This window comes from Atractosteus spatula, chromosome 23 (assembly GCF_055471065.1).
Source record: "Atractosteus spatula isolate fAtrSpa1 chromosome 23, fAtrSpa1.hap1, whole genome shotgun sequence".
Taxonomy (NCBI): Eukaryota; Metazoa; Chordata; class Actinopteri; order Semionotiformes; family Lepisosteidae; genus Atractosteus; species Atractosteus spatula.
Window position 1 is genome coordinate 14,375,551 of NC_142728.1, and position 14,222 is coordinate 14,389,772.

Consider the following 14,222-nt stretch of genomic DNA (forward strand, 5'->3'; position numbering starts at 1 on the left):
GAATCCTACTCCGTTGGGCCCCTGAGCCAGGCCCTTCACCCCAACTGCTCCAGGGGAGCCGTGTAAATGGCTGACCCTGCGCTCTGACCCCCAGCTTCTCTCCCTGTCTGTGTGTCTCATGGAGAGCAAGCTGGGGTCTGCGAAAAGACCCATTCCTAATGCAGTAAATTGTATATAGCTAATTAAGTGATCTTATCTTCTTATCTCTTAAAAAATACAATATATACATCCTGGAAACCGAAGAAAGAGAAACAGTAATAATTGCATAGTTCAAAGGCTGATGAGAGGTTTAAATGAATGTTTTGCAGTATTTCATAGCAATTAAGCCTTTCTGTTTTTTTCCCGTTTAAAATAACTGCCACTTGGGGTTTGCATCTGAATGCACACTTGGTATTCGCGGTTTCACTTTTTCCCTCCTCTCAAAGCGGCAAATGTCATGGCAGCACTGCCCGTGTCAGTAGCTGAGTTTGATCATCCTTTGAGTGCCCAGGACCAGAATACAGTGGGAGGATCTGATCCTGATCGGTACTACCTCCCAGATTCGGAGGCGTTGACATGATGTCATTTTGTAGCCGGCTACCGGTGCATCCGATCCAGATCAGAAATGGCCGTGTGTAAATGCGGCCGTTGTCCCGGCTTGCATCAAAGTTCTGCACTTCTCCGGCACGACAGGCGAATCAGAAACGCGCGTTTTAGTGTTCTCCTTACCTGGGCTGGCACTCTCTCCCGATGCAGAAATCGTGAACCGGCTCCGGGCGGGTGAGGGCATCGCAGTACACGTCGTCCACTTCAGCGCCATCGTACCTCACACACATGGCGTATGACGTAGCCACACCTGTAAGCCGGGTCAAGCAGGGGGAAAAGTCAGGGCACCAGCTGAAATCATGGCTTTCCTCTTGCGTCCAGCAAGCCCAGTAAGCCATTCGCCACCAAACAAACGAAACAGGTTGAATCCCTTTGCAGGCGTTCTTAAAGCTTTAAAATGTGGATGCTCCCAGGGAAGAAGAAACATTTGCAGCTCAGAGGGCAAAAGCAAGTCAGGTGGATTGAAAAACATATTTCGTTAATTTCTTTGTTGGTTTTTAAAGAAGATGGAGTCCCACAGGGAGGGTCCTTCATCAGACAGTTCTTAGGAAGGCCCAAGCTATCCTCTTGCTTTGCTAGGAGCCGAGAGTGTGTGAGAGTGCGAAGAGGGTCTCGCGATGTACCTATAGAGCAGGTTAGACTGCAGGGCTCCTGGGAAGACAGCTTCCACCTGTACATGTCCGCCGCGCTCAGGCCAAAGTTCTTCTGCAGGAACTTCTGGTTAGTCCTGCCAACACAGAGCAAACATTCCTGGGAGGGCCAATCGAGTGTGAGCCCAGGTAACCTATGGCAATGGACTTGTCTTCTTTTTTTTTTCCACTTGAACATGGATTCAAAAAAATAACCCTGTTCCTTCTGGTAGCTTGAAGCAAGCGAGACATACTGTACGTTTCTGGGGGGGACGCAAAAATGATACACTGTAGGAGCACGCAACAGAATCAGGAGGTAGCTCCGGCCTGTACACCTGACGAGAATTGTGTGTACACCTGAAACCAGCCACTTCATGTCAAACCTAACAGCTTTTGAGCATTAACGAGTGTACTGATAATAAGTGATTGTGTATTGAATCATACATTTATATGAGTTAGTGTTACTCAAGAAGAAAGGAAAGTCGAGTTGCGTTTCCCTACAGTAGAAGGAACATCTTTGCGCAGATACATTTTTTATGAATAGTATCATTAAAAAAACTCTTTAAGTGTAGGTGGTCATTTATTTAAACCTTTAAATCTGGTCCTTCACGGGAGTTTTTTTTATTTAAAAAATAATTGCTCCTCTGTGTGCGTTACTGGAGCTGTCATTCTGTCTTGTTGTTGAGCCAAGTCCAGACACACATTAGTGTCTTGTGGTAGTCACTAACAGAAGGCACTCTTGCCTTAAAAGTTATGGTTTTTACTGAATTTCCTTATGTTCTTTGCCAGGGATGGAATTCTTAATTGGGTTTAATTGACATCCTGTTCCACACAGTAAAATCGGTTTAAGTTCTCACATCATGCCAGTGACTGAAGGGCCTGGCTGTATATATTTTGTTTCCTTATTTGAAGTTATATTTTTATAACTTCATAGGCCACATTCATAAAACATTTAGCTCCGCTATAAGTCAACACCTGTTTCCTCCTAATGAGAAAACGGTGAAAAAGTTTAAAAAGGACGTAAATCTCTCAAGATAAATATTTAAGTTTCTAAAATAAATGTAGATGTTTTTCTAGTCATTTTGCAATATTAATTTGCGTTTCCTGCTTCAAAAAAGGGTGGTCAAATGAAGGCGCTGTAAAAGTTTTATGAATTGTGTGCCTGTACCTCATCATCTTTCCTGGATATGAAATGCAAGGGAATTTCTGGCGGGTGTAAAATAATTTAGAGCCATTAGATTCATCGGTTAGCCCCTGTTCTTAAAAACTCAAGTTACATCCAGCTCCAGCAAGCAGGATGACCAGTGGAAAAGGTACAGATGACGTATTAATAATACATATACCATACTCTCTGTTAGGTGCTTTTGCTTTTTTTTAATCTATTAAAAAACCTGTCTCTTCTGGATCTTTCCAAGTGTCCTAAAAAAAAAAAGCTTGTGGTTTCTTTTATTTGCGCTGGCGAGAGCCGAGAGAGGAGCACTGCTTTCAAGCAGCGCAGACAAGCCAAATGACTACTCTGCGGCCCTGCATGAATTATGGATCTAATGGAATGCAAACCCACCAGCCATTATCTTGGCTGCCTGCTCCGCAGCCTTCGGATGTCTTATAGCACTCAGAAAAATGTAGCCCAAGCCTGCAGTGGATTCCTGTTCCCGACCTGAGCTCTGCGTGGCCAGAACAAGACAGCCTTTGCAGTCCCAGACTTTGCTAGTCTGTAGTAAAAACAGGGTGCACCAGGGCTGCTGTAGACTCCAGCCACTGGAGCCAGAGTGGCACAGTAGACATCTCTGACACCTGTCCTTTCTTCATTGTTCTGGTGATCATTAAAAACGGGGATTTGTAAATACGAAGATGCCTAAAGCCAGGCCTCCAGATCATATCATGATCTCGGCGCGACTGGGTTGTGTTACAGTCAGAAACTTCTGTTCATAACAGTCAGCACCCTGTTGTTTGTCCAGAAAGGCGTGTGTATGGTAGGTGTCCTGATTGAAAAACCAGTACTTGAAAACATCTGTCTTCGCAAACCAGAAGAATCCCCAGTTCCTGTATGACACAGTGAATTTATCACTGTTCTGTAGCTACTGAATAAATCTATATCTGAATAAAGCCGCCATGAACACTCCTTCGTGCGTCAGAGGTGTCTTGAGTCACTGACCTTCGTGAGGCCAAAACACTCCCTCTCTTGGCCCAGCGGAATCGGGGGTTTCATAATTAAAAATACCACAGGCTCTGTCTTGTATTAAAAATTGGAAAATATATTTACACTTTTGAAATAACACATTCTTACTTTACAAGCAGTTTGCAAAATAACTCCTTGTATCTTCATTTTTTTTAAGCCTACCTTATGTACAGTACAGATGTACGGGGTTAGTCAAAATGTCGTCGACGCCAATTATTTTATTATAGTTTTGTTTTCTCCCCCACAGAAGGTGAAGGATTGTAAGGTAACTGTAAGAAACTTTGCTATTTATGCTTTCGTTTGAAACCTTTTGTTGTCACAGTAGCCCATGTAATTAATTTGTAATAAACTGTCAAAGGTGTCGACAGCATTTTGACTAACCCTGTATAACCATATGTACTATCCAGTCACCCAAATTATGTCCCCATTAAGGTGGCTGCTTTGTAATATGTGGGAGTTAAGGGCATTAACCCCTATCATCCTCTTGGCTTCACAGTGGTGGTTACATATTATATCGAAAACAACACAGATTGCAGGAAATTTCATTACAAAAGCATCGGGCACTTTTATTATGCTATGCTTAATAAAAGGTAATGCAAATAACTGGAGCTGGTGATCCTGAGTGTATTTCTTTTAGTGCATGAAGTTACCGGCAGGAGCTTTTCCATCGGCCTAGAATGTGCTGCTTAATTGGGTGCATGTTTTTAGATTTGCTTTGATTTGGGGGGGGGTGCTGTGGTTTTCTAGGTATCCGGTGTGGTCCCAGACAGCGTCGCTGTGGCTCTGCCACTGGGGGGCTGCTCAGTTTAACAGGAGGTGAGTTGGCCCAGGGTGCTGTAGAGCCGGTGTCGGCCACAATGGCCAGTTTTCAGACGGATTATTTTACTGAAGTTGGCCGCGCCGCGTTTTTCTATTGGGAAGGAATCCCTCAGGCCTGTGAGTGGAGTGTACCTACTGTACAGCAATTCTTCTTGGTGGGAAATTGAATCTAGGAGTTTTAAAAAAAAAAAAAAAGACTTTCAACTCCGCTGTTTTTGGAACCTGGAACAAGCTGTGGGCAGGGGCCGTGCGGGCTGTTCATTACGATTAAGTGTGTGATCCAATATGGAGAAAGAGCCGTGCATTAGGAGGCTTGCTTTCGGGAGCCATCTGGGTGGCTGTCAATTCACTCATGGCGCGGTGTGTTAATTGCTCCTGTGGTTAAAGCCCAGGCAGGCAGGAGCTTGGATTTTTCCTGCCTTATCGCAATCACGCTCGCCAAAGGAGTCAAGCGACTGCACGGTGCCAATTATACATGATCTTTGAATTGGGGGAATTTGCTAACCGGCTAAATAGTCCCAGGCTTTCAGGAATTGCCGACCTAATGGCTACCTGTAATTCCTGCTGGATTAAAGCAGCTCGGGCCGCCTACTTTACCTGGTCTTTTGAGTTCGGTTGCCCGTGGGTTGGCCCGGAAGCGTGGTCCTGTTGGCGAAGGGGGGGTCCCCGCTGTCGTTGCCGCGGCCCCCCGCCGTCAGCTCCTGCAGCGTCCCGTTGAGGAAGCGCGGGGCCCCGCTCTCTGCGCCGTCGTAGTCGGCCTCGGAGGAGTCCGGCCCCCCCCCCCCCGCGGCGAAGAGCCGGTTCGTGGTCATGTTCGCCACCAGCTTCTTGGAGCCCGGGGGGCCGCCCGCCAGCATGTTCCAGATGAGGTTCTGCGAGTCCGGCACCAGCTCTGCGGATGTGGACTCGGACGGCTCGAAGAGGAGGTCCCCCACGCTGTTGGGTCTGCTGCCGTTCAGCTCTGCACGGCGGAGAGGGTGAGGAATTGAGAGAGGATTAGGCCAGAGCCACTCCGCTATGGCAGACATCTGAGACAACCCCATCCCTTCATGCAATATTGATCCCTGAAATTATCAACTGAATAATTAAGGTGCTGGGTTGGGTAACCCTGGATTAAGCTTCACATCCTCTCCAGTATTGTCATCTTCCATTCTGTGTCAAAGGGTAAAATAATGCACACAGAGACATGGCATCTTCCTTTGTAGTGGACTTGCGAAGAGCAGGTGGCAGAGATCAGGTCAGTGGTCTTGATGTGAAATATTGAAACCCAATTCCCCGTGGAACAAGCCTCTCTTGCTCAAAATGGATTATCCGAGTTCTGCGAAAAGGACTTGTAGCAAGGAGGAAATTTGGTGTCCATGCAAAGTCTCTTCTCTGCCTTCTCGCCTGGCCTTATGAAGATGGTAACTACGGAAAGTCTTTGAATTCAGTGGATGCGTTATTTACATCACTTTTACAAACAGTCGTTACTTTGCTAAGCTGCTCCTTGTTTCTTAAATAGATATCAATGTGGATCGTGCAATAGGGTTTCAAGGATGTTACTTGATTGTTTGTCGATGTGTGAATGGAACAAGTCCGATTTCCCACAGTATTGCACCTTGCTGTCTTCTGCAACCAAGCTGTCATAGTCCTGCTGTTGAAAAGCACCTGAGTCACGCAAAAGCCAGTGATGCTTTTTTTCTTAGGTCAAACAGCCCAGGTTCACAGACTTCCAACATCAGCTCCACAAAGTTAGCTACTTCAGCGTAGGAGTCTGCGGTGCTGAAATTAGACTTTTAACCCAAGTTAGAAACCTTGGTGTTGCTTTGGCAGTGGCGGGCAGTGCGTGGTCTTCTTTTTAAACAGGTGCGGATAAGATCGGCACAGAAGGCCGCCTTCCCTTGTGCCGGGTCTGTGCACAAGTGGGGCAGGGCCAGGCTTTCTCCATTACAGGGAGCGCTCTCTCACTTCCATAACCTCCGCTCTGCTAGGCACCGAAACACTCTCTGGGCCCCATTACAGGACGTGTTTGAGATCCACGGATTTACAAACCAGAAAATGCGATTCCCTCTGAATTTTTCATCCGTCGGCCCCTCTTTGTATATATCCCCATGAATAAAGCATGCCTCCATAGGGGCTGCAAGTGTGCTTTTTAGAAAAACCCACGAGTTGGGCTTTTTGTTTTTAACAGAGATTTGTCTAGTGAACCATTCCCAGATCCTTCTCTCCTTTTCCCATTGCTTCCCCCCCCCATTCCGAGCTTTAGGGAAAGACCTGGGGTTGAAGGGAAGAGGCCAGGTCGAAAGCTGCTTGTGACACCCCCTCTGCTTGGTTTTGAAGGGGAGCAGGGAGGAGGCCGGCACGAAACGCTCCATGCATTTCAGGTTTTTTTTCCTCAACCATTTCTGTTGGAATTGTCCAGATGGAGAACCTTCTGAGACAGAGGAGTCGTGCGCACAGTTATATTTTTGAGAGCTTGGCAAATTAGGCATTAACGGGGTAAGAAGTAAAGAATAATAAGTCGATCATTTGATAGACATGCGCTCCCTGACACACACTTATCTGGGTTGCATTTGCCAGTTCTGAATGTGGACTGTTCTTGCGGAATTTCTTCCCTGCCGGGCACCGAAACACTCTCCGGCCCCCATTAGAGGATGTGTTTGTGATCCACGGAGAAAATGTGATTCCCTCTGACTTTCCCCCCCCATCCACCAGCTCCTCCTTGCTCATGTCCCCGTGAATAAAGCATGCAGTCTACCTGTGTAGTGCGGCTTGGCCTGCGCTCCCTGCTCGCAGTCGATGGCCTCCTCGTACACCTCGTTGGTCTCCTGTCCCTTGCTCTCGGTGGTGGCCCCCAGGCTGGGCCCCTTGTCCAGCACCTGGTTCCCGCTCTCCCCCTGCTCCTTTGTGCCTTTGGCGCTGGCGTTGTGGGGCAGCAGGGCGTCGGCCTCCGCAGAGGGGTAGCCCTTGCTCTTTCCTCCCAGGCCCTGGCCGTCTGCCCCGGGGAAGAAGAGGGACTGGGGGGCGGGATCGTTGGGGTCCCGAAGCACGGTGTACTCGTAGGTGATGTAGGGGGTCCTGCCGTTCTGATTCCACACCTGCAATGCAGAAAGACCTTGGTGCTCCTGCACACTAATGATACTCATGAACGAGTTGAGCACTGTTTAGAGGGTAGATAAGATAAGATCACTTTATTGGCCATGTACAATTTCCTGCATTAGGAATGTGTCTTTTCGCAGACCCCAACTTGCTCTCCATGAGACACACAGACAGGGAGAGAAGCTGGGGGTCAGAGCGCAGGGTCAGCCATTTATATGGCGGCCCTGGAGCAGCTGGGGTTAAGGGCCTTGCTCAGGGGCCCAACGCAGTAGGATTCCTCTGCCAGCCACGGGATACGAACCGGCAACCTTCCAGCCACAGGCGCAGATCCTGAGCCACAGAGCCGACGCTCCCCTACGCCATATCTGTTTTCCAATTACTCGTTCCTGCATCAGCCGTTATTACAGGGGTCCCCTGAATTCCGAGTCATAACTTAGAGCAGAACAAAGCTCTTTTGTTTTCCTCCAGTCAGTGCCGGAATCTACAGTGCGGTTTTTCATCGATTATGACCACATTGCTCCTTTTGCTTTGCTTACAAATAACGTCAGCACTGTTGAAACCTTAGAACTGAATATCCACCTGATTATTACATCTGCCGATTTACATCTCCTATGGAAAATAAAGAAGACGAGAAAGACCACCACCTTGGCATATCTTTTGAATACTGCATAGCAAAGGGGCCTTGTGAAAAGTCCCAGTTTAGTGCACGTGTAACATGCTCTGATATATTTTTACTCAACATGTCCTGCTCGTGATCAGATCTCTACAAATGCCATGGGAGGGGATGATGGTGGGAGCAGCACAGAACTTTGGTGATGTGGCCCGAGAGCTCAGATTCAGTTGCATACAGACCAGCACGTTCACCGCCTGGTCGATGGGGCCCTTCGCCACTATGTACTCGATTCCGGTCTCGTACACGTCCGTGGGCCTCCGGTACTTGAATATGGTCCCGGCGGCGTGAAAGTTCTGCGGGCTGTCCACCTTGTAGGCCCCATTGAAGAAGAAGTTCCCAGCCTGATCGGTCACCGCTGTGAAGCGAAGAGGGGAGAGGTCACGTTCAACGACCTGAAGGTGCCATGTGGGGCCTGGGATGTCGCTGGACAGCTGGGACCATGGTAGCCGCTCAGCTGGCATTACAGGGTGAGAGCTGAGTCAGCTGTGGGCCTTCCCACACAACCGCGACTCCTGTGACTTGCTAGGCCCTTCCCAGCTCATGGGGAGGTCAGCGAGATGTGCCGCTGGCCTAGCCTGTGAGGCGCTGCACAGCTTGCAGTCTGAACCGTCCGCCATTGGCCACCCACGTGATCGGTGAGGTCATTGCAAGCTTTGTTCCAAAACGCAGAGCTGATACCGTCTGCCGTTTTCCACCCTGTGAACCCCAGCGTGCCCACGGTTCGCGTCCACTGGACGAGTGATGTGTCAGGTTCTAACAACACTTGACTCCCACATCTCATCAGGATATGGGAGTTTCTTGTGCACAGAAAGCCCAGACTCAAAACTAAGCCACTGGGGACTCTCTGACGGGGAGACTTTCAAATTTAAAGGCTTGGGAAGCTCAAGAAAAACGTCAATGTTCATTTTTTTGGGGGTTTCGAAAAATGAAACGCAGTCACAGGGATTTTTGTGTACAGTGTAGGTTTCGACGGCAATCGGCTACACTGTGACTTGTAAAATCGGAAACGTCTCTAAAAATCATTTTGGGGATTTTGATAATAGTCTGTGATTACCAGAGCAGGAGTGTACATTACAAGCCTATTTTCAGAAAGGCAATAATGTCCTACCAGAGGGAGCAGTGATATGTGAGAGACATCAGAATAAGGGACCTGGGGAGCTAATAAAAAGAGCCTAATCTATGCACCAGCCTGGTCAAATTATTAAGATTATTGCAAATAGAGCTCTCCACCTCATCGCTCAAAACCCATAAAAGAAGAAACTTCTTCTATTCCCAGTCTATTTTTATATATTATGTCTGTGAGTCACATAGTTTAATCCAGTATGATGTGTTACTGGTCCACAGTCTGTCATCATGGCTGGATCTCTGGAATGTACATTAACAGACACGCTGGAAGTTTACATCTGCTTTCCCTGCTTTGTGCTGTACTGACCTGTCAAAGCCTAGCCGTGTAGGAAAAGGCCGTGCTTTAGCAATGCGAAGTGGAGCTAGTTTTGAAATACCGCTCTGTCTCTTTGCCCTACTGCCCTGTAATTACAATTTATGGCTACCTTTAGTCATGTCCTGAAGTGGGTTTGGGTTGTAATTTCATGGCGCTGAACGGCGCACATGTGGACCACAGAAGACCTTCATTTTGCTGTCTACTTATTGGTGACAGTGGACTCATTGGGAGTGGCACTAAACTCTGGGCCTAGCCATTTCTGCTGCTTTCTGCGCAAGTGTTGCATGTCTGGGAGGGTTGTTAGTATTGGTCATCCTGTTTACCAGTTCTAGTTTGGAGATCTCGCCAGGATAAGAAAGAAGCCAGACTGTGATAACAGCCGAGATGTTTGTGAGGGGAGCAGGGTGTATTCGTGCCGGGCCCTGAGGGAGAGGTAAAGGCTCAAGAATGAGCCCTGTGTTCTGTTAATGGAGATGGAAGTGTGTTCTCCACATGGGACGGCCCAGTGCAACAGCAGCTCTGCCGCAGGAATTGGTGCATAAGGCACGGATTCTCCCTCTCGGTAGCACACAGCTGTATCTGTGTGGAGCTGGAGGGGCAGGGGGTGGGGAGGGGGGTGGTTTCCACCGCGAGCAAGCGCCGTCAGGAAGTACCCACCCAAAATATCAGCAGACTTCTTCCTTTCTATGATCTGGATGTCCCATGAGCCCTCGGGGATCTGAGTTATGAAGGAGTAACCTGAGCAGGCAGAAACAAAAGCATGTTTTTTTTACTTCCCATAGACGGTATATCCTTTTTTTTTTGCCCGTTTTCTAGAGGCCCCGTGTGCTTGAAGACTTCTCTAGTTGTGAAAACAACCCCAGGACATCAGGAGCATGTTTCCTACAGCAACATCCATGCTACTGCCATTCCATTGGATTGGGACTTACATTTACCTTATAAAAGCCCTATAATTTCAGGTTAGAATATCAGCATAGGTTAGCAACAGAGTACTGTTTTGCTCAGTGCTGTTTTTTTGTGTTTTAAGGTATTAATTCTTAACCTAAACTTAATGTCATATACCCGCAGCCTGCAACAACTAATGATGGACTGCATCATGTCTAATGCTAAAAAAATACATAGATTTTGTTTTTAATATTTGGCAATAACAGGGAGTATTCTCAGCCCCGCTGTGTGGTTCCACACAAAGGACCGCATTGATCTAGTGTTTTTGCGCCACACCGAGTTTCCCACACTTATTTTTGGAAAAGGAAGAACAAACTCTTAATGTGTATTTTTCATTTTGGAACATTTGAACTGTCTGGAGTTGCTCTTAAATTAGCATTGTGAAAGATTTATGTGGCGCCTTTCAACTGAGTGTTGATGTTTTAGTTTGGGGAAAAAAAAGGTGTACACACCACTGGGTAGGTACCATTTTAGGACTGTGTTCCTAAGTACATGGCAGCAAATGATCAAAGTTAGAAACTGCTGTGCATCTTCCCAGGAGCAGTATTCTGCACCATTTGGAAGCCTCGGGCTTTTCTTCATTTCTGCAGGGAGTCAGGAAGTGGGAGATGATCCTTACCCAGATTGGAAGTTCCTCTCCGGAAGTTCCCAGTGACCCGGATGCAGCTGCTCCCATTTCCCCGACACACTCCGCACTTATCCAGAGTGTGCGGAGAGAACAGCACCCCGTCACACCCAATGGGCTGCAACACAGCACAGGAAGGCAGTGGTGTAAACGACGCTGCGGTGAGATGCTCGCTCCCAAACTTGCTGGGGTGTACTTGAGGGCTCCCGTTTGCCGGTTTTAAGAACTTATCAGCTCTCATCAACCCCGTTTAACTAATTATTGGCTTAAAACAGTTTTTCCCAGTTCTCAAGGTGATGCTGATTTAATGAGGCTCATAAACATTTGCGGACTTCCAGGTTGGGCATCCCGAACCTGGAGGAATTCTAAGTAGCAGCAGCTGATGAGCCCTGTTTACTCCAATGAAAGTTTGTGAAATTTATTGAAGTATTTTCTCCCCTTTACTGTGATTTCTACGACTGTTTTACTGCGGTTGTGTTGTAATGCACATTGTAAGTCTATGGTAGAAAATTACAATGAGATGAAATTAAATCAGAGAAAATACTATGACAAATACTGTGGTTATCCATCACAAGGATGGTAACTAATGGATTCGGTTCATTATTGGTTACAGTTGCCCCTGTGCCAGGTTTGAGTTATAATTGGTTTCTGAGCAACATGGTTCCTTGATTTCTGATGCTTCTATAACTGTATTATAGCATTAGAGAGAAGTACCAGAAGCATACCTACCTACTTATGTACTGTTACAAATTCTAGTGCAGTCTACATAAACAGAGTTGTGTTAGTTGGTTTTTTTAATTCAATTAATGCATCTATACAGGTGACTTTCAGCTGTCTTCTGAGTTTTGCAGAATGCATTATGACCCATGCAGGGCTGTGGTTGAAACTGAGCCCTCCATGACAGTACCAGGTTACGTTTCAGGATGTGGGAATGTTTTTCCATCCTGCGGTGAGGTTCAGGCTGAACCTTTCCCACTCTAAATCCCCCTGCATCATTGAGAAAACCCTTTTGCTATCTCTTCACTCTGCTCTTTTCCACAAACATTAGTGGCTAATTCGATCCGTTATGACTCCAAATGGGTGACGTGATGTCTCGGCGATGCCTGGATGCTATGTCAGGGCTTGAGGAGCGCTGGGGAGGGGGGTTCGATTCTTCCAATGTTCCAAAGGTGTCGGAAGAAGTGAAAACCTGGTGACTGTTCACCAACCTCACACCTGCCGTCGACGCAGACCCCCCTGTAGTCGCTGTACTTGCAGGACGTCCCGTCTCGGGCAAGCACCATCAGCTGCCTCTGGCCGTCCGCTGTGGTGCAGTGCAGGTCACAGGGGTTGCTGGAGATGTGCACATAATCATCTGCACAGACAGCAAAACAAGACTCCCATCTAGTGTGTAGCAACGGTGTGTTGAGTCCAGCAGGACCCCAGATTCCCAGGATACCAGTCTGGGCTCGGGATAAACCCACTGTGCCCACGTCCCTGTAGCAGTCCTCATCTTACAATGCCAATCCTGAAAGCCCCCTGCTGACCGTGATGAATTAGGAGCAGTATCTGTGTACTTGGACGTTTTAACGTCCCTTTGAAGATTGACTGCAGTCAGTCTGCTCAATGATTTTTGTAGTTTTACCGTTATTTTACCTTGTTGATAGTGTTTAATTTAAAAAAAAATTGCCAGCAGCCATATCACCCTGCAACTCACAGCTGGCAGCCCCACTGGAGCTCAGCAGGTGTGGGCCTGGCCAGTACCTGGTTGGGACACCTCCTGGGAAAGCTATGCTTGCTGCTGGAAGAGCTGTTAGAGAGGCCAGCAAGGGGTGCTCATCCTGCGGTCTGTGTGGGTCCTAATGCCCCAGTATGGTGACGGGGACACTATACTGTAAAAAGGCACGGTCATTCGGATGAGACGTAAAACCGAGGTCCTGACTCTCTGTGGTCATTAAAAATCTCACGGCCTATCTCAAAAACAGTAGGGGTGTAACCCAGGCATCCTGACCAAATTTCCCCCTGGTCTTTACCCATCATGGCCTCCTAATAATCCCCATCTCTGAACTGGCTCCATCACTCTGCTCTCCTCCCCACTGAAAGCTGGTGTGTGGGGAGCGGACTGGCGCACTCTGGCTGCCGTTGCATCATCCAGGTGGGGCTGCACACTGGTGGTGGAGGGGATCCCCATTACCTGTAAAGTGCTTTGAGTGGAGTGTCCAGAAAAGCGCCATATAAGTGTAAGCTATTATTATTATTAAAAGGCATGATCCACCCATGAAAGAGCCTGAATGCAGTGGGAGTTTTATCTCTATCCATGCAGCAGCAGTTTCTCACCTTTTTAACAGTCTGTTGTAGGAATGTAATGTAACTTGGCAGGTCAGTGATTGCTGCATTGCATTTTCCTCTCAGGCTTCTACTTTAATGTGAAGAGGTCAGTACAGCTCAATGTACTCAAATTCTGTCTAGAATGTTTTAATATACTTTAAGATAAGGGTCTTCAAAAAAAGTCCAGGAGAGCTCTCTTAATTAATTGCCCTAAATTCATTCCTTTTTTAAATTGGCTACACCTGTAGATTATTGGTCAATTAAATATTTCGGTTAAGAAAACTTTGGTCCTTAAGAATTGAAGGGTATTGAGATTGATTACATTAAGTAATAAGTTCAGATTATGAAAGTTACAAACCACCTGCTTAATTGATTGTGATATACAGTAACTGCTCCGTGTCTTTAGACACGGGTGATATAATGGTGACTTTTGAAACCTGTTGGATTGGAGATCTTCAGAACAAGGGTTGTAGATTCTGCCACAAAGCACTCACACCCGTTTGATTTGGTGGTGTTTTGGTAGTGCTACTTTTCCTCATAAGCAATGAGAGATGTGTTCTGTCAGTTTCTTCAAAATAAAATGGTTAATTAGTTCTTCTGTTATTGTTTTAAGGTGCAATATGGTTGTAAATCTTTGAACTAGTGAAATGTATTTTCTTTCATGTGAGGAGAAAACCTTATAGAATGCAACTTTTCTTTTTAGAGCTCAGAGGAGAGATCTGCTCAATAATTAGAAACAGTTAGAAAACAGCAGTAAGTGTAGGCAGTAGCGGGGAAAATGGGAGATTACCAGGGTACAGAGGTTTCCAGTGGTAGCTCCGGCCGTTGTAAACCTGCGAGTTGAAAGATGAGCACTGTTCTTCTCTGAAACTGCGGGCGGATGGAGGGCAGTCCTGAAACAAACAGACCAGACATCTATCTTTTCCCCCAGAAGACCACAT

At 47.0% G+C, this 14,222-nt stretch overlaps 1 protein-coding gene across 1 annotated transcript in view; it reads right to left on the reverse strand.

Annotated features, from left to right (window-relative positions):
* Positions 1-14,222, reverse strand: part of adamtsl2 (ADAMTS like 2) — a 39,888-nt gene that overhangs the window by 11,925 nt on the left and 13,741 nt on the right. The window contains exons 5-13 of the mRNA XM_088940635.1: positions 14,072-14,174; positions 12,183-12,328; positions 10,969-11,092; positions 10,062-10,142; positions 8,143-8,318; positions 6,950-7,289; positions 4,810-5,173; positions 1,209-1,312; positions 709-835 (exon numbers count right to left, since the gene is read on the reverse strand). Coding sequence (XP_088796761.1) covers positions 709-835; positions 1,209-1,312; positions 4,810-5,173; positions 6,950-7,289; positions 8,143-8,318; positions 10,062-10,142; positions 10,969-11,092; positions 12,183-12,328; positions 14,072-14,174 — 1,565 coding nt within the window. The remainder of the gene's footprint in view (positions 1-708; positions 836-1,208; positions 1,313-4,809; positions 5,174-6,949; positions 7,290-8,142; positions 8,319-10,061; positions 10,143-10,968; positions 11,093-12,182; positions 12,329-14,071; positions 14,175-14,222) is intronic.